At 53.2% G+C, this 19,523-nt stretch overlaps 1 protein-coding gene across 1 annotated transcript in view; it reads left to right on the top strand.

Annotated features, from left to right (window-relative positions):
- The window catches only part of LOC111841680 (AT-rich interactive domain-containing protein 1A), a 57,967-nt gene that overhangs the window by 24,811 nt on the left and 13,633 nt on the right, over nt 1-19,523 (top strand). Inside the window, exons 2-8 of the mRNA XM_023807609.2 lie at nt 4,109-4,354; nt 6,366-6,860; nt 8,382-8,501; nt 18,127-18,367; nt 18,525-18,614; nt 18,701-18,868; nt 18,960-19,338. Coding sequence (XP_023663377.2) covers nt 4,109-4,354; nt 6,366-6,860; nt 8,382-8,501; nt 18,127-18,367; nt 18,525-18,614; nt 18,701-18,868; nt 18,960-19,338 — 1,739 coding nt within the window. The remainder of the gene's footprint in view (nt 1-4,108; nt 4,355-6,365; nt 6,861-8,381; nt 8,502-18,126; nt 18,368-18,524; nt 18,615-18,700; nt 18,869-18,959; nt 19,339-19,523) is intronic.

The following is a 19,523-nucleotide window of genomic DNA, read 5'->3' as shown; positions in this document are numbered from 1 at the left end:
GCTCTCCTCTCGCTCTCCGCTCTCCCTCCTCTCGCTCTCCGCTCTCCCTGCTCTCCTCTCGCTCTCCTCTTGCTCTCTCTCTCCTTGCTCTCCTCTCGCTCTCTCTCCTTGCTCTCCTCTCGCGCTCTCTCTCCTTGCTCTCCTCTCGCGCTCTCTCTCCTTGCTCTCCTCTCGCGCTCTTTTTCTCTGCTTGCTCTCCTCTCGCGCTCTTTTTCTCTGCTTGCTCTCCTCTCGCGCTCTTTTTCTCTGCTTGCTCTCCTCTCGCTCTTTTTCTCTGCTTGCTCTCCTCTCGCGCTCTCTCTCCTTGCTCTCCTCTCGCTCTCTTTCTCTGCTTGCTCTCCTCTCGCTCTCTTTCTCTCCTTGCTCTCCTCTCGCTCTCTTTCTCTGCTTGCTCTCCTCTCGCTCTTTTTCTCTGCTTGCTCTCCTCTCGCTCTTTCTCTGCTTGCTCTCCTCTCGCTCTTTCTCTGCTTGCTCTCCTCTCGTTCTCTTTCTCTGCTTGCTCTCCTCTCGCTCTTTTTTTCTCTCCTTGCTCTCCTCTCGCTCTTTTTCTCTCTGCTTGCTCTCCTCTCGCTCTCTTTCTCTCTCCTTGCACTTCTATCTCTCTCTTTATCGCACACAGATGCATTAAGATGCAGGCTGTTCAGAGAAGACCTTTGATGGATGTCTGTCAAGGTATAAGCTGTAACATTCAGTGTGAGAAACAAATAACCTCATAATCACCCAGCAGAGCTTTTTTTTTTTTTTGTTGCCTGTGAATTTAGGGCGCTGCTCTCTTTCGGAGCCTTTATTCTCCCACATATAGCTCAGTTGGTTTCTGATCCTCTTTGAAGTGCTGATATGCAGCCTTGCCGTAGTGGCTGTGACGTGAGGCTTGGTGTTCACTGTATAGGAGCTGTGAACCACTGGCATTTATGGCTGCAGAACTGAATACATCAAGACATGTTTAATGTAACACAGGAAAAACTGTGGAGGGATATTATCATTAGTTTGGGTGCTTTCTGTGCTCCGAGACACTGGTTTGCAGCTGAATGATATAGGTCCCGACCTTGTGGCTGCAGTTTGGCTGCATGAGGCCCTGGACAGGTTCTGTTAGTGTGTCCTTCCCGCTGCTGTGATCCTCATCTTTCCAGGGAAGTGTTGGCGTTGGACGGCTGCGAGCAGCGTAATGATGCCGCTCCCTGCTGTGGCCTCACGTGCCCCATTTAAACACACACGACGGGATCCTCTGTGCTCTTACACGTGGAAGATGTGTGTTTTTTAATTATTCTTTTTTTTTTATTTTAACAGCTTCATTTGGCCTTTTGGTTCAGGGCTTCATTGAGCAGTAAGTGTTTTGTTGGGGTGATTTAGGGGTCTGGTGGCTGTGTCGCCATTCATATCGTAGCCTTTGCTGGCACACAGTCACTGTGCTTTGTATGGCCTTATTCCGTATTTAAGTGAACATCATGTACTCTTTCCGATGGCTTGTGCACTCAGGATATATTAAAGTTCCATCCGTCTTGCGTGATCACATATGCAGTACAGGGTCAGAGTGAGCCTGGTGTCTCTCCCTGGAAGCACATGGCAGCGTCCGAGGGATATTGGTAGTACTGCTTTTTGACATTTTACCAATCATTTATTGTGATCTATATGTAAGTGCTGCATGGTTTTTAGTTTGAAAATCGCAACCAAAACGGCAATGTGACAAATGGCTTCAGATGAATTTAAATGAATTTCACAGCTGGTCGCTTCCTGTCTTGCTCACTGTATAATCAGTGAATCATACTTATTTTTAGACCGTCGTAACTTTATTTTATTGCCGGCCTTGTGTGACGTCACCCCAGCGGGGGGTAAAGCTGTCACTTCTGTGTCTTCAGAGTGATGCTATGTTTTGTGTTCTATTTGAATTGGACCCAGTATACTTGAGTAATTTTGGAATATATTCTTGCTCCAGATCTCCTTTGCCTTAGTGTGACTCCAGTTACAGCGCTCGGATTTAGTGATGTACGACAGATACTGAATATCTGAGGACCTCTGGTGGGAATATGAGATGCTCGAGGCCCTTCCCCCTCAAGCCCAATAAACGTCCTGGTGTTTGGAAGGAGGCGTTGGCCACCGTGGTCTTTGAGTTGTAGTTTATGGTCCATCGATTTGTCGAGCCGTCCAGTGAATAGTCTGATTGGGTAGGTGGGTGGGAATTGGGGCTCTATATAAAAGGTGGACAGCGACACCGTTCAGGGTATCTGGGCACATTTCTGCCCTTTTGTGGTAATGACAGCTGGGTGGGTTATTATGCCAGTTCTGCCTCTCTTGTCCATGTGGTCAGTATAAGTCAGACTTCTGTAGTAACGCAGTGATAGCCAGGTGTACCGTGATTGTCACGTAATCGAAATCACTCCTTTTGTGTTGGTGTCAAAGCTTATGACTTAAGGGAAGTAAATAGATCGTGTATAATGTCTTTCAAGTTTATTAAAATAAAGGATTACATCAGATCTAGTGGATGGCTTGTGCTGTCTCTCCCCAGGGCTCGACGTCCTGAGCTATGGTCGACCTCGGTGTCTGTCACTGTACATGTCCAGTGCAGTCGGTGACACCCTGAGGCCCTTCCCTTTACGTCCTTGATCCAGAGCGTTTAATATTGAATAAATGCTTGTCTGTATGTCTGTAGCGGCTGAGCCCCATCACGGCACTGTGGTGGAGGGGGCGGGGGGTTTTGGCGGCGCTGTTTGTGGCACACTCACGGCTTCCTTTACGGCCCTTGGCTCGCCGTCAGCCTCGGGGGCGCGCCAAGTCCCGAAGGGGCTTCCGGAAGTGCACGCGCGTGTGATGGCTCGGCCTGCGAGACAGGAAGCTGCCCTCGGGTCGGCTCCCCCCCCCCCAACCACCGGTGTCATTCATTCAGTGCCAGAAAGGACCGGCCTGGCCGCGGTTCAAACAGGAGTACAGCTGGGACGTGTTACATTTTCGGCAGACTGCCCTCTATTCCAGATGAGTTATAAATAGCTCTGTTGTCGACTTCCTTAACTAAGGCCGACTGAGGTGAAATTCATTTTAACGAGCGTGGGAATCTCTGCCCCCCCTCCCCGTGGGAATTAACCTGGGTGGAGCCCTGAGTGTGGAGAAGGCAGCTCAAACACACGCACGTGTTTGTAGTCATCTCTTTGAGGACTCACCATTCATTGCTATGGGCAAAACCCTAATCCCAACAATGACGACCTTAACCCCTACCCAGCCCTAACCTTAACCATAAGTAATCAAACAAAATACAAGACTTAATCTTTTTAGTTTTTTTTTTTTTTTTTAATTACAGATTTAAAAAAAGACAATTATTATTTTTTTACCCAACAGGTTTTTATCACATTCTGGGAGCAGTGGGCACCCTAAATGTCATACACCTGCCCACACAAACACACTCTGGCCACTCCTGCCGTGGGTCCCCTTCCTGTCACTCAGCACCCTTTGACTGCCTGCATTTCCCCTGACGCACGAGTGTGTGACAGACGCTTGTCCGTCAAGCCATCCGGGCATCATCATCGTCACCAGAGCGCGCTCCAGGGTAGATGCACCAGGCCCAAGGGTGTCTTGCGATCCCGCGGCTTTGCCGAGAGACCTGCCAGGGTTTCAGCTGCCTTGTCACAGCGCCTGTCTGATCGCCATTAATAAGGCGTCTTTCCCGCTGCCTGTCTATTCCAGCTTTGACATCAGAGGTGTCTAATTGGCTCCCCCTCGCAGCACAGAACTGCTGCTTGTTTACTGAAGGCAGAGTCAAATACAGCAGCTTCCGCAAACCTGGGGATGACATGACAAGTTGGCGGGCTTGCAGCGTGTGGGCCGTCCCCCCCGGCCGCTGACACAAGCGCTTGGATTTCCACATATTAAATGTGATGAAATCAGGGATCGCTGTGACCGCAGTTGGGATTAAGCGGTTTCAGAAAATGGATGGATGGCTGGATGGATGAAATCAGGGATGCGCTGGCATAATTCTGGCCAGTTTCAGCCTTTCGTGGGGGGCATTTTCTCTTCCACTCACTTTGAGGTTGCTGCTCATTGTTGCTCTTGTAGCTACCGCCTGTGTACCTGAGGCTGTGCTGAAGGTTCTCTATGCTTTCCCTCTCTCCCTGACCTCCAGCCCTCTAGCCCGATGGACCAGATGGGGAAGATGAGGCCCCAGCCTTACGGTGGCGCCAACCCTTACTCACATCAGCAGCAGCAGCAGCAGCAACAGCAGCAGCAGCAGCAGGGGCCTCCTCCTGGGGCCCAACAGGGGGCCTCGTACCCGAACCAAGGGTATGGGCCTCCCCCTTCGCAGAGGTACCCCATGGGTATGCAAGGCCGTGCCCAGGGCAGCATGGGGGGCATGCAGTACGGCCAGCAGGTGAGCCCCGCCGCCTTCCTGCTGCTCTTTGGGGAGATCTAGGGGGTCAGTTGATCGTTCTTCCACATTTTGGAGTGCAAATGTCTCAGGTTGTCATGCGGAGAGCCGGGACGTGCTTGTGTAGCTGCTTGACATTTCTCACATCATGCAAAAATGACACATGGCTGCAGTGCTTTAGTGCCAGATCCACTATGCAATTACAATATGAAAGTCGGCGTGCAGATGTCTAGCTTAATCTCTCCCTGCCTGCACGGACTAACCCGCACATGTACATTTCCCTTACGGATGAGAAATACGCAGGTGAGAATCTGTTCTGACGAAATCGCAGCAGCTGTTTGGCTGTGCTGCTCCTTATATAAGTGGTGTCAGCAATGTTGTCATTTTTAAAACCAAGAAAAACAATCCGTTCAAAGATCTACAGGGAAGTAAGCGAGAGAGACAGACCATGGGCCATGAAGGAATTCGGGATTTAAATATGTAGCCTCCTGTGGGGTTCTGTTCTTGGCCTGAGAATCGATGGGATTTTAATAGCTTATTTTAGGTGCTGAAATAGTTGTTTTTTATTTTTTATTAATTAAAAAAAAAATGTCCCATAGCTGCATGTGATTTCCGGATGCTGGTGCGGCAACCGTGAGCAGGACTGGCTCTGAGTGCTCCAGGCTCTGGTTTGACGTCGACCCGTTTTCCCAACGTGTAGCTGAGGATGGCGGAGTTGCATTGAAATAAGTCCAGCGCCGGCCATATTGGTTAGCTGGCACTCTGTGCTGGTAGGAAGGCGACAGACTCCTGCATCCAAGGGTGTGAACAGAATGCTCAAGCTTGCTGCTGTAGTGAATGTTATCTATGCCATCAGCAGCATGTAATACCGTGGATTAGAATATTGTGTGGCCTGCTCACATTCATTACATAGCCCGTCTTAGGGAGCACGTCTAACAAAGTACTTACCCACCACACATGCTGCTCACAGAAAAGCCACAGATCCGTGTTGTCGTCCGGAGGATTATGTTTCCGTGAGGTTTTTTATAAAATGCACTTGTAAATGCCTGTACATTTGGAGAAGGATGCTGTCCTGGTGCCGCACACTCTCTACTGAATCGTGCTCGCTGATCCCTGGGTCAGCCCTGATACAGCTGCTCTCTGGAAATGTCACTGATCACTGCTTCCCACAGAATTGCTTGGTTTGTGGGTGTGAGTCCATTCGTGGTGTGTTTGATATTGAATGTGTTCTCACTATGTAGCTGAATCAAAGCATGTAAGCTATTTGTCACTGGCTAAATTAAGTGGAGAAATGACCACACTTCCAGCCCTGGTGGTTCTTTCGCTGGCCACTGGGGTGGTTTCCTTCCCGTCGCTGGCTGGGTATTAATTGTAGGGTTCCGTATGACTTGGCACATGCCTATCAGTTAGGAGGCTGTGTGTCACAGAAGAGTGTCCAGTGAGCACCGTCTAAAGAGCCTGCATGTGACTGACAGAAGCAGCTGTTAAGTCTCGCGGTGGCTTAGCCTGCTGAGTGGTGCTGGGTACACCCGGTGACGCTGGCACCCGTGTGGGGAGGGGGGGGGGGGTGCTGTCTGGTGTCCCTGTTTTGGCTGAGTCCTTGAGTCCTGCCTGTAGTCTCCCTGGCACCAGAGAGGCAAGAAAAGGCGTCTCTTTGTGTTTTTGCTTGTACCCTCTGATCAGTTTCTTTTGTTATTCTCTTGATTTAAAATTTTCTTTGGGTTTTTATTTCTCAAGCACCATAAGACCACAGTTTTCACAGGAAGTGTGTGTGTGTGTGTGTGTGTGTGTGTGTGTGTCTGTCTGTCTGTGTGTCTGTCTGTCTGTGTGTCTGTCTGTCTGTGTGTCTGTCTGTGTGTGTGTCTGTCTGTGTGTGTGTCTGTCTGTGTGTGTGTCTCTGTGTGTGTGTGTCTCTGTGTGTGTGTGTCTCTGTGTGTGTGTGTGTGTCTGTGTGTGTGTGTGTCTGTGTACTTGGCAATGTCTCGCTAATGCTGTGCTGCCCTGTCTCTCTCAGATGGGTTACGGGCAGCAGGGCCCTGGTAACTACGGCCAGCCCAGCCAGGGAGCCTACTACAGCCAGCAGGCCCAGCCACAGTCCTCGTACTCTCAGCCGCCACCGCAGGGCCAGCCTGGCCCTCAGGCCGCCTACTCCCAGCAGCCCAGCTACCCGCCGCCCGGCCAGCCGCCCTACCCCCAGCCGCAGGTGGCCCCGGCTCAGCCGCCAACGCAACCTGGTGGCCAGGCTCCACAGGGCACTCAGGGCCAGCCCGGCTACCCCCAGAGCCAGGGAGCCCCCCCACAGCAGCAGCAAACGCCCCCGCAGCAGCAATCGCAAGCCACGCAGCAGCAGCAACCGCCTCCGACCTCTGCGGCCCCGTCCCAGCAGCCCCAAGGACACGGGCCGTCGCCTCAGGCCCCGCCAATGCCGTATTCACAGACCCCCCCTCAGCAGCAGCAGCAGCAGCAGCAGCAGCAGTCACCCTACCAGCGCTTCCCCCCTCCTGCTCAGGTAAAACCCTGCTGCGCTCACTACTGCCTCCTGCTGTTCATCTGGAGTGATTCTAATGAAAGGGTTCATCCAGGAGGAGACTGGAAACAGCTTCTCGGTTGGTGTGATCAGGGTGGGGGTGGTCGGCGAGTGCAGTAAAAACGGAGAATCAAGGGCAGCCACCTGGGGGGGTATGTGTGGGTGGGTGGGTCAGCTGGGCTGCTCGGTGATGACAACAGGTGCTGTGAATCTGCACTGGCGCGCACGACGTCATGCCTTGGAGCGCGATTGACCTTTGACCCTTGGACAGTCAAAACGCTGCCTGCACCTGACACCGCTGTGCATGTCACAACCTTTAACACAGCACAGTTTTATGTGCGCAGTCTGCAGTGTCCGCGAGCGAACCCGCCTCCCCTTCCCGCTCCCTCATTTCGGCTGGAAGCACTCATCCTTTGCTGGGTGTTCTGGCTGCTGAGTTTGGGCTGTCGAGGCAACATATGAAGTTGTAATTTTCAGCACAGCCCTCCGTTTCACCGCCACCTCCCATTGGCCACGCCCTGCCATCCATACAGGGGCTCAGTTCCCAGTACCAAGCATGAATTCAGCCGCTAACACGGACCAGGGTCCCCTGGAGGTGCAGCTGCTCGGCCCTGACAGATGTTTTCTCTAAATATCTGTAGATCTCTAAGGAGGAGGTCTGGGTGTGATTATACAGAGTTCTGATCAGTGTGGCCGTCATACAAGACAGGACCACACGGTATCTTGAATGTGTCTATGTCATTTTCCCCCAATTGTCTTCTATATCTTCACGGATTTTCTTACGAATCTGTCCCCAGGAAATGTTTCATTTTATGTGCTGACCGGACCATACACACTCAATTAGCATTCTGCTGCCATTTTAATGGCACAAATTCACTGTCTCTACTATTGACCTGCTTGGTGAAAAAAACACTGAACGTGCAAATACGATGAACTGTTTCAGTTTTGTAGATAACTGTTTCTGCTTTGTATGCAGTTAACAGGCTAGTTTATGGAGCTACAGTAGCCAGTTTATCTCCCAGAGCTACTTTAAAAATACCAGTAATGTGTAGCTGGCTTGATGCTAGCTGAAGAAGGCCTTTTCTGGGCAGCAGTGGGTCACATTTGGCTCTGAAAGTGAGCGTGACTGCTGAGGTAGAAGGTGAATGAGCTTACCTTCATTTCAGATGCTGCAGCCATTGTTGGGAGACACTAACAATGCAGCCGAATTGAAAGTTAACTGCACAAATCAGGGTGCATTGTATGATGTCATCGGAGGTATATCTGCTGTTTTATGGGAGGGAGATGAATGTGAAGCTTGGCTTCATCACACAGCTGTGGCAACACAGTTAAAGGCAGAGTAAACAGAGAATAGGGCTTCATCTCTGCTACATGAACTTGGCTGACGTTATCTGGAGTGTTTGTTTCCATTCCTGCTGCTGATGCTGATTGTGTGTTTGCCCCGAGGGTCAGTGACGCCCTCTGAAGCACTGTCTCACATCTGTACTCCATCTTGCCCCCCAGGAGCTGTCCCAGGACTCCTTCAGCTCCCAGTCTAGCGCCCCTCCTTCCAACCCACCCATGGCTTCCAGTAAGAGCGGCACAGAGGAAATCTCCATGCAGGGCCGACCCTCGAGCCTCCCGGTGAGTGCCCACCCCCCCCACCCCATGGCCATGACCTCGCTACTCGGCTGCTCCAGCGCTCAGTGCCGCCGTGCTGAAAAGCGGTTCAGATTAATTAGTGTGCAGCCCGCGGGCCCCAAAGTGAAACTCAGCCCTCCTTCTGGCCGGTTCCTGCCGCCATTGCTGGTTGATCTCGCCGCTGCTTCCGCCCGATTTCAAGCTCTGCTCAATCCCACTCTGCTAGATCAGGGTGAACCTTTTCTTTTACATTTCTCTAAGTCTGAAAGTACGCTGTACTTCTGTAAGGAAACACTTTCAATATAATATCGCCATTAAAAGTGAGCTTTACTGGCATTTTGCTTTTATTTCCAGTCTTTTCTGAGCAGTTTGAGTAACAAGATGAACTATTAATGGTTTGCAAATGGGCTGAAGTCTGCCCTAATGATTCTTCTTAATATATCGCAGGAGACATTAGTAGCTTGGGAGCCTTGAAATGGACAGGGTTTGAATGTGGCAGGATGGAGCACAACACAGCTGGTTTGTGAACTGCCTGATTAAAAAGCCGGAGCTTGAGGCGGGTGCTGCTTCTCAAGCTCAGCCTCAGTCACGTGTGTAATTATGGCCACAGCGCAAAGACTGAATAGAAATCGCAGCCCTGGTTTGGCGATCGGTGCAATAGGCACACATGCATGGCACAGTGTCTGTTACAGCCCCTCAAAAGTGGGCCCAGCCGTCGCCGAGTAAGTTCCAGAAGTGTGAGGTGTTGACTAGATGTGTGTCTTATTGAAACCCCGTGTGCCAGGACCCCTGCCCCCCGCACTGTAAGTAATGCTGTGCCAGTCCTGGAGGGCAGGCTGGCATGGAGACACATGGGGGGTGTGGGGGAGTGAGTGCTGACATTTCTCAACCCATCGTCATCCCTGCCCCCCAAACTTTTTGGTCAAACGCTGCGTACTTGACCTTTATTCTGCAGGCCTACTCACAGCGCCTCCATCCTTCTTGATAATGACTTTAAATTTTAAGGAGAAATAAATCCCTTTTAATTGGTCGTTGTTCAGGAAGTCACCTCCGTACGGGGAATCCCCAGCTTCCTGGTGTGTGCGCTGGCTGTGAGGGGATTAATCGGCCTGTTGGCTGGGATCTGAGGTCACTCTGGCCCCCCTGCGGGAGCCTGTGCCAGCCCCCTCTCTGATGGCGAAACCTGCCTGGCGGCTCTCATTCAGCAGCTTTGCTCTCACGGATGGGTAGCGGCTATTTGTTTTGTTGGGCTGAGTTCCTTTATCCAGAAGGCCTTGCACGGTTCAGAGTGCTTCCCATTTTATGATAGTGAGGCTATGGTACCAAGGTGGGGCTTAAAATTACTGCCTTTTTTGGCTGAGGTTGGCTGTAGAGCCAAAGGGTTCCTTCGCATTCAGCAGCAGCATGATGGGCAGCCCCCATACTGAGCCATTGGCTTGCTGTGTTGTCCAGCTGTGTGTGTTGCTGGACACTGGTGTCTCTCAGGATGCTGTGTGTCTCTTGGCCGCCTGTCTCACTGGACACATAGTCTCTCAGGATGCTGTGTGTCTCTTGGCCGCCTGTCTCACTGGACACATAGTCTCTCAGGATGCTGTGTGTCTCTTGGCCGCCTGTCTCACTGGACACATAGTCTCTCAGGATGCTGTGTGTCTCCTGGCTGCCTGTCTCACTGGACACTGTGGTTTCTCTCAGGATGCTGTGTGTCTCCTGGCCGCCTGTCTCACTGGACACTGTGGTTTCTCTCAGGAAGCTGTGTGTCTCCTGGCCGCCTGTCTCACTGGACACACAGTCTCTCAGGATGCTGTGCGTCTCCTGGCCGCCTGTCTCACTGGACACATAGTCTCTCAGGATGCTGTGCGTCTCCTGGCCGCCTGTCTCACTGGACATAGTCTCTCAGGATGCTGTGTGTCTCCTGGCCGCCTGTCTCACTGGACATAGTCTCTCAGGAAGCTGTGTCTCTCCTGGCCGCCTGTCTCACTGGACACTGTGGTGTCTCTCAGGATGCTGTGCGTCTCCTGGCCGCCTGTCTCACTGGACACATAGTCTCTCAGGATGCTGTGCGTCTCCTGGCCGCCTGTCTCACTGGACACCATGGAGTCTCTCAGGATGCTGTGCGTCTCCTGGCCGCGTGTCTCACTGGACACTGCGGCACCTCCCAGAATGCTTTGTGGCTCCAGCCACATGTCTCGCTGGACGCCTTGGCGTCTCATGATCCTAAGCAGAACTACTGCTTGCCCCTTGTCCATAATAGATGTGCTCTGGAATACCTGTAATGCATGCAGACGGTCTGGATGAGGAGTAATCCCTGTACGTTGTGGTCCACTACTTTTCATCTAGGTGATGCTTGTATGTCAGTCAGTTATAGCCAGGGGACAGCATTCCCTGCAGGAATGGTTTTCAAGAACACTGAGGGCCACTCCGTCCCCCTCTCTCGTTCTATCGCTGCCTGAACTTTGGCCACAGGAAGTTATTTGTAAGGCTGGGGGTGGTGAAGGGGTGGGTGTCTGAATTTTGAGGCAGGTTAAGCCTTTACCAACAGAGAGAAAGTGGGCAGGGGATTAAGTGAGGAATTATCAGTGAGAGCACCATGTGTGGGTCCCATCATGTACCAAACAGCTACGACATTCAGCTGGGTGCGGGGGGTGGGTTGTCCACGGGCCACTCCAGTTTATGTGGCCCACTGGCATCCTAGTGGTTAAGTAACCAGACCAAGCTGCAGGACAATACCTGCTGACCCCCACCCCCCTTCCGTGTCCTTGTACTTTTTTCAAACTTTTGTTCTCATATTGTGTAACTGCTAGTGCCTGGCTGCTACACGCATTGTTCCCTTGTTTCTGAGTGTTGTAGCAGGCTTGTTCCTTCTTCTGGAGGAGTAGGATGGGCCTGTTTTGGAATAATCCCCCCCCCCCCCCTCCCCATGCCCCTCTAGCTCTGCTGCTGTGATTTTTCCCAGTCTTGACCACACACACACTCGAGCAGAGAGCAGTCTCAAAGTCCAGATAAGGTTACCGCTTGGTCATTATTTGTCTGACTTCGCTTCCCAGGGGCTTCAAAGGGCTTCATGCTTTAATTGCCTTTGATTGGGTGACTTCCCCATGACTGGGACTTGACTTGAGTGAAAGCTGAACACAGTTCCTATAAGTAGCATATGTTTTTTTCTGTTGTGCTGTGCAGCTCCTGCAAGCAAAAATGCTTTATAAAAAGCCAGCAGTGACCTTATTTCATAGACCAGTCAGCTTGGGCTTTGGGGATGATTAAAAGTATCAGTAAAAAGTACTAAAATTGATGCTGTGATTTTTAGTATCATGTCTGGTTTGGATTTTAAGAAACTCAATCAGATCAGGAAATCCTTTTTTTGTGATTGAGGGTGCTGATTTGTTAGTGGGAAAACCCAGCTTTGCAACCAGGTTAAGGGCGGGGGACCAGCACTGAGTGTTTGTTAGCTCATTATTTGTTTGTATGTTCCCTTGGCTGCTTGGGTCTTCTGCTGCTGCCGTCGCTCTCGATTCCCCCACCAGCCAGCGCCTTACCCTGTAAATCAGCTTCTCCTAACGGCGCTCCTCTACTCGACCTTGTTTTGCGGAGCTGCGCTATTGCAGCATTCAGTGTCCGGGGCATGCTTCCTGTTTCTATTCTGGTCCCGAGGCTCATGAGCCACTGCTTCCTGAGCGAACGTCTCATTCAGGTTCCAGGGCCCGCCCGCCTGCCACTTTCCATCCCAGCCTTCAGTGTCTCTTGCTCTCCCGTCTCTCCGAATGGGGCTTTTTAAGTCTAAAAATGGCACCGAGTCCTGTTTGGAAAGTGAGAGCTTCGTCAGAGGCTGCTTTTTAGAGGGCGAGGATGTTTTGAGTTGAAGCCCCATTTCCATTTGGGGCTCCATAAAGATTTCTCCACACCCCCTCCCCCCCCCTCCCTTTTTGCTCTGCCGAGCTGGTTGCGCTGCACAAAGGCAGCAGCTGACTGCAGCATGAGGAGGCTCTATCTCGCCTGCCTCGTCCTGCCTCTTGCTGTGGAAATGGCCTTCCTCACTCTCCCACCTACCTCTAGCTGTGGAAATGGCCCTTCTTGGCTGTCCATCTGACTGCCTGTTTCTCGCTGTGGAAATGGACCTCTTCACCCACCGGCTAGCCTCTCGCCATGGAAACTGCCCTCTTTCCTCGCCTGCCTCACTTCATCATTCCTTGATAGATTTGAAGTGAAGTCTGCAATTGATTTTTTAATTTGCACGAAAGCTTCCTTTCTGTGTTCTTCATTAACATTTTCGTTACGTGTTAGTTGCCCCCCCCCCACCCTTTTTACTGGCTCTCTCCATGGCAGATGTCCAGGCTCTCCGGGTTCCCTCATAAATTTCTGCTTGTCCGGGGCTCGGAAGCGGACATACGCACGCACACGCCTACCCCTGGGGAGGCTGTGTGAGGCACTGGGGCATCTGTGCCAATCTTGGGGATCCCCCGCCCCCTCGGACGGCCCTTTGTAAGCCGTACAAAGGCCTGACAGCCCCTCCCCCCACCCCTTATCTCTGACAATAGGCCCCCTGCAGCCCCTGGTCTGTCCCCCGCTTGCCATCTGAGGGGGCGCTCTGGCACGCCCGTCTATACTGGCCGTTGCCTGCTGGGCCTCCATCGATTTCCACGCTCTCCGTAGACGTATCAATCATCCAATTAGGCCTAACGAGGGGTCCCTCCTGGCTCTTTGACAATTTTTTTTTTTTACATTTCTCTCTGATTTTAAGATTCCTTTAATGGTATGCCTAATCTCACAGCTGCATGTGCTGTGATTGGTTTCCTCTTCCACCCCTAACGAGCCTGTCCCAGGGCCTCGGTCTGTGTGGTCGTCTGGCTGATTTAAGCTGGAGCGGCGAGTAGTTATGGAGCTCAGGCTCGGCTCAGACCCACTAAAGCCACTGGGGGCAGTCTTATCCCTGCCTCCACACCCATCATCTAATCACTAGTCATCCTGGAGGTTCTCTGTGATAGGATTGGTGGTGATTGACAAGGACCATATAGCTGCCACACAGAGTAGATGTTGACGCTGTGCAGCAGAGGACCGTGTGGCCTGCCAGGCGGCCCTTTGCACACGCACCGACTGCACTCTGCGCCTGCAAGGGCTCCTCCCCACTAGCTGCAGTGCCAGTGCTCTGCTACATGGGCTTGCCCCTCTGCTGGAGCCTGTGGTGGAACGGGAGCGCCCTCTGATGGTCAGGATGGGCCCTGCAGGACCAGCGGATGCCTTGGCAGTTGTAGCAGACCTGAGGGGTGCGAGTCATGCACACGACTCAGGTCGATGTTGGTATCTACAGTCCGGCGCTCCAGCTCAGGATGCCTGCGGAGACATGCTGGGGGGTGGGGGGGGCAGCTGCTCTGGCAGACGCCTGTTTCCGGGGAGACCACCTTCCCATGCGGCACTCTGAGAGACAGCTGCCTCCAGGATGCTCTGCGCCCCCCCCACGCGCGGCCATGCCATCCAGGGTATAAACGGGCACTGGGCCAGCAATATAAGTTCCTCAGAGGCACTGAAAGCACACCGTGGCAGGGGTGGCAGGCCAGGTGGGCCTTGACATGGGTCTGTGTTGGGGAGTGGCGTTAATGTATGTGTATGATGTAGTCCTTTAAAAAGCACCACTGGCTTCTCCCCTTCTGTAGGCCTCATCCTGTCATTTTGGGGGCAGGGGAGCCCCAGATGGGACTCGGAGACTGAAATGTTTTGTGGAAACTCTTAAGCTTCTGCTGTTCTGCGCAAAATAATGCCTCATGTAGCGTCTGAATGCTGTTTGTAAAATTGGACCAATTTCCTTCACGACAGTGGGTCTCTACAGAGACACGGGACGTTTGTCATTTTGTGGTGGGGGGGGGGAGGGATGTGCATGTCTGTGTGGCCCAGGTATTCCTTATATTTTATGTGACGCCCTCAGATGGAGTGAAGCAGGTCGAGGCCCTGGGGGGCCCTGTTCAGCTGGCATGTGCGTCTGCTTAACGGCCCACCCAGCCCCACCCCCCCACCATGGCAGCCGAGGATGCATTCATCAGGCTGCCCCTGCTTTGCACAGAGCAAGCGTGGTGGCCTCTGAGTATCTATGTGTATGTCTGTGAGTCTGCCTGTGTCCAGCCAGGCCAGTTAAGGTGTTCAGTGGCGGTGGGGGGGTTGGGGCGGAGGGCAGACGAGTGGGGTCACCCCCATGCAGAGATGCCGCGGATCTGCCCCTCCCGAGGCTATCCCCTTTCACCACTGGTTCCCTTCTGCTTTTCCAAGGTTGAAGTCCTCTCATACGACATTGATGCGGTGAAGTGGTGATTCAGCATTCTGTGGTGGGGGATGGGGGGCTGACTTTTTTTTTTTTCTCCCTCCTCCCCTCTATTCCTCTATTAGCTAAATGCATCTCGCAGTAATTTATTTTTAGGCTGCGCTGTGTCCCTGTGCCAAACTGAGAGCTCCCAGAATGAGCGGCTGAGAGTCAGGCTGCTGCCTGCGCAGTGAGGGAGTGAGCTGCTTACCCTGCGCTGATCTGCACGCACGTAGGAGCCCCTCGGAGGAACAGAGGGCCACTCTGACTGTGGAGATAGAAAGGGGCGTGGCATGGCTTCGTGTCACCTGATTGGCTCATCTACCACATCTGATTGGCTCCCTGATTGAAAGCGAGGTGGAAAGTGGCCAGTTTCTGTGCAGTGGCCCAGCTGGTGAAACTGTAATTAAATTTCTGGGATGCGCTTGGCAAGGCCAGTCAGCAGAAGCCAGAGCAACCCTGAGCTGTTTGGAAATCAGCGCCTAGCACTGGCCGAGCTGCTCAAGGCCTGACTGCAGCTGTGTCTGCGTGTTTTTGTCCACATGCGTCTGCCTTCCTACCCTCTCAGCAGCTCCTACCCAGTGAGCGGAGCTGGTTAAATTTTCTGTCATGCCCCTTGTCCTGGAAAAGGAGGAACTGCAGCTATTGGATTTGCAGAATCTGTTTTGGGAGGCCCTCCCTGCGTTTGGGGCCAGTAGTAGGGGTGGGGTGGGGGGGGGGGGGGATGGTGACGACAAACGAGGGTCTGTTGATACACTCAGTGGGGTCTGATGAGGACAAACATTAATGGGGAGTATTCGCTCAATAATGCCTCTAAAACTCAGATGGCAGAGGTGACAGCACTGAAATGGTACGACCCCCACCACTACACTGTCACTAAAGCTGGGGGGGGGGTAAAGTGTCTGCTCTCGTACTATCAGTGTCAGTTTCAGTTTGCCTGCGGATGGGTGGGACTCACCGGCTCGAGTCGTACGCCACCTGATGAGTGTCAAAAGCTGCTGTGGTCTTTTCGGCTTTAAGGTAGAGATGCTGCTGCTGTTCTGCACACCCTGCTACCAATCCTGCGCCTGCATGCATGTGTGTGTAAGTGCTATGAACCATAGTCCCTTCATGCCTGTTCTTGTCAGCCCCGGCTATTATCGGCTGTAGAGGCGCGTTGTGCAGCTAGCATGCTCATTCCGGAGGCACAGCCATTACTGCTTTGCCCCTCTGAAGTTCTGTTTATCAATCTTGTGGCACACTTTTATTCCAGTATGTCTGTGGTCCCTAAAATGCCTGCTGTCAAAGTCAAGCTTATGAGTGAGATTGCTGCGTTAAGCCTTTAAAAGACACTGGTTGGTTTGTTGGTTATTTGTGAGTCCCCTCCTCTGTCAAAATACTGTCCTTAATAATGGGCAGCAGGTTTAAATGGGTCAGCCATGTAAACAAAAATGTGCCGCTTCATGATGCACCCTGCCCCACCCTGCCCGTTTCCGCCACTCCGCCAGCCCTGTTCACCTTCACCATGGCATGACGGTCTTGGGACGTCTTGACTTGGGCCTGGGGTGGCTGTCTGCTGCCTGGTTAGACTGTAGCTGGTTCCTTATGACTGAAAGGCAAGGAGGCACACCGATGTGTTCAAGAAATGGGACCATATGCACCAGTTTTAAGAGTAGCTGCTCCGTACTGTGATCTGTGCTGAAATTAGACCATCATGTGCGCCGCAGTGCGACGAAGGCAGCGTGATTTTAGTAAGGAACCGCAATGGGGGTGAATGATCTGGGAGTACGGCAGGCTCTGCCTCCCTGGAAGCTGCTGATTTCTAGCCTGATGGGGCTACGGAAGCGGCCGTGTTACAGCTGGGGAATGTGAGGACTGCTTGCTGGATAGAAGGCCTGCTCATGGCCTGGTGGCCTGCGGCTCTTGGCGCCCTCTGGACGCAGCTAGATGTTGTTTCAGGCTGCGGGATATTGGAAGGCGCGCATAGCACACCTTAAAGAGGGAGCCCCACGCTGGAGTTTCCCTGCTGTGCCGGGGAAACCCCTCCCCTGTCCCCTGAGTGCCCCTTGGGCGTTGTTGTAGGTCGGCGAGGACCCCCCTCCCCCTCCCCCCCCCCCCGCTTGGGGCCCTGGCGGGCGGGCGCGTGCTGTGGCGGTGGCAGAGTCAGGCTGGCAGCAGGAGGGGGCCTGTCTGCGCTCCCGCCCTGATTGGCGGCCCTTCTTCCTGGCCCTTCCTCCCGGGGTTCCCGCGTCAGGTCACAGCCCAAAAATAGCAACAGGCTCTGTTTGGAGCGTGGGAAAAAGGGGGGGGGGGGTGGGGGGGAGCGCGGCTTTGGGGCCGTGGCCAGCTGCCACATCGCAGCTTTCTGTGGGAAGCACTTGGCCCCCTTCCAGGTTTTTTTTCTCCTTTAAATGTATTTTTTCCCTCCAACACTCCTCTAGTCATGCTCTGCTCTGACTGGCACATGAGCTGCTCACTGGGGGGGGCGGGGGCGTACATGGTCTCAGACTATGCCCCCCCCCCCCCCCCCCCCCCATGCCCAACCCTGCTGGCAGGGCATGTGAGCTGCCGTCGGCCTGGCCTGAGGATGTAGCACTTCTCGCACGTTACTCGGCTAAGCTTCACACCCCATTCTGAAAAACCCATCTGAACTTTAAATGTTTAATTCCATATGTATTATACATATTACTGCTTTTATTGCTGTTTTGTCTCTGGAGTAATGGTAGATTTGGCTGTAATATTGTAATTTTATTATGGAGCATAATGGCACTCATATTCGTTGTGAACATAGAATATAAGCAGAGCCTAAATTTACAAGTAGATGCTCAACACAGAGAACATTATGCTAATTGTGGCGGTGAGATGATTATTGGAAATTCTGGTTACAGTCAGTCGTAATCGGCAATTTGGGAACATTTTGGTTTCCCAATAAAGTGCAACAGCACAGGGGAGAGAGTAGTTCATAAGATCAAGACTGTCGGCTCAGTTATACCAGACTTTGATGTGTTGCTGGAGACACATCCAACTTATTAATTCGAGACGATATCATCCGGTTGTGTGTACGACAGGAGCAAGGTGCTTCTGAACAGGCTGAACAGACAAACAAACAAGGCTAAAGGGGTGTTCATCCCTACACACATGCAGCCATACACGATAGCCGAGAACACAGGAGAACATTTTCTTCATTATGATTATTTTTAAAATTTGTTGTAATTCTGAGTGAGAAGCTTCACTGGATTCACTTGCTGCTCTGTCCTGCGGTGGACATTTAGAGGGGCTGCAGGCTTTGGTCACCAGGAAGGGGGGGGTATTTTTTTGGTGTTTTCTGTCCTGTCTGGTAGCAGGCCTGACTGCCCCCTCTCTTTTCAGGACCTTTCGGGCTCCATCGACGACCTGCCCACGGGCACGGAGGGCGCGCTCAGCCCTGGTGTCAGTACCTCAGGCGTGTCGAGCAGTCAAGGCGAGCAGAGCAACCCAGCCCAGTCACCCTTCTCCCCCCACACGTCCCCCCACCTGCCCGGGATCCGCGGACCCTCGCCGTCTCCCGTGGGCTCCCCTGCCAGCGTGTCGCAGCCTCGCTCGGGGCCTCTGTCCCCTGCTGCTGTCCCAGGTGGGTCTGCGAGATCGTCCTGAACATGGCCTTCGGAGCGCCGCTGCTGGACAGCTCCCCCACTACCTGGAGTAATAAACCAAGCAGAAACGGCACCTCTTGGAGACTGGGAACGGGCCCGCAGCTCCCCCTAACTCTGAGTGCTTCTGTCACCTAGGGAACCAGATGCCCCCGAGACCGCCGAGCGTCCAGTCGGATGGAATTCTGCACCCTTCCATGAGCCAATCGACCATGGGCCAGGACAGAGGTGAGAAACATCTCAGCTGGGCTCTTTGGTTGTGTTTGGGGGAGCTTTGGGTGACATGCTGCTAAATGCTCCCCCCCTCCATGCAGGTTTTATGCAGAGGAACCCCCAAATACCTCCTTACGGGTCGCCCCAGTCTGGCTCAGCCTTATCTCCTCGCCAGTCTTCAGGAGGCCAGATGCATCCTGCGATGGGGTCGTACCAGCAGAACTCCATGGGCAGCTATGGTCCTCAGGGCGGCCAGTATGGGCCTCAAGGTGATGTCCCATGCAGGCTGATGGCCAGAGCGAGCCCCTTATCAGTGGCAATCTGCAGGCAGCCAGCTAACTTGGCTCCTCCTCCTCACAGGTTACCCCCGGCAGCCGGGCTATGGTGGCATGCCCAACGCCAGCTACCCCGGCCCTGGCATGGGTGGCTCCATGAACCCCATGTCTGGCCAGGGAGGGGGGGCGCCCTATACAGGCATGCCCCCGGGACGCATGGGGCCCACACAGATGGGGCCCACGCAGATGGGGCCGGGGCAGATGGGGCCCGGACAGATGGGTGCACGTCCCTATGGGCCCAACATGGGGCCTAACATGGCCCCCAACATGGGGCCTGGCATGGGCACCATGTCACCTCAGGTGGGCTCTGGGATGTGCCCTCCCTCAGGCGGCCTCAACAGGAAGCCCCCGGAGTCAGCTGCTGTGGCCATGCAGCATCCATCCAGCAACTCCATCCACAACAGGTGAGCCCTTTGTTCCTACGTGTGACACACAACACCTGTGTGTTTACAGCCGTTTGAACATCAAAATACGAAACTCAGGGATGGCTGCTAGGGAGCCATCCCATGTACCTGCAAGCAGAAGGACACGATTGCTGACTGGGGACCAGCCTTGTGCTCTAATCCCCAGTCTCAATGGGAGGATTTCA

Source organism: Paramormyrops kingsleyae, chromosome 9, assembly GCF_048594095.1.
Source record: "Paramormyrops kingsleyae isolate MSU_618 chromosome 9, PKINGS_0.4, whole genome shotgun sequence".
Taxonomy (NCBI): Eukaryota; Metazoa; Chordata; class Actinopteri; order Osteoglossiformes; family Mormyridae; genus Paramormyrops; species Paramormyrops kingsleyae.
Note: the sequence above shows the minus strand (reverse complement) of the source record. Positions and strands in the feature narration are given on the sequence as shown.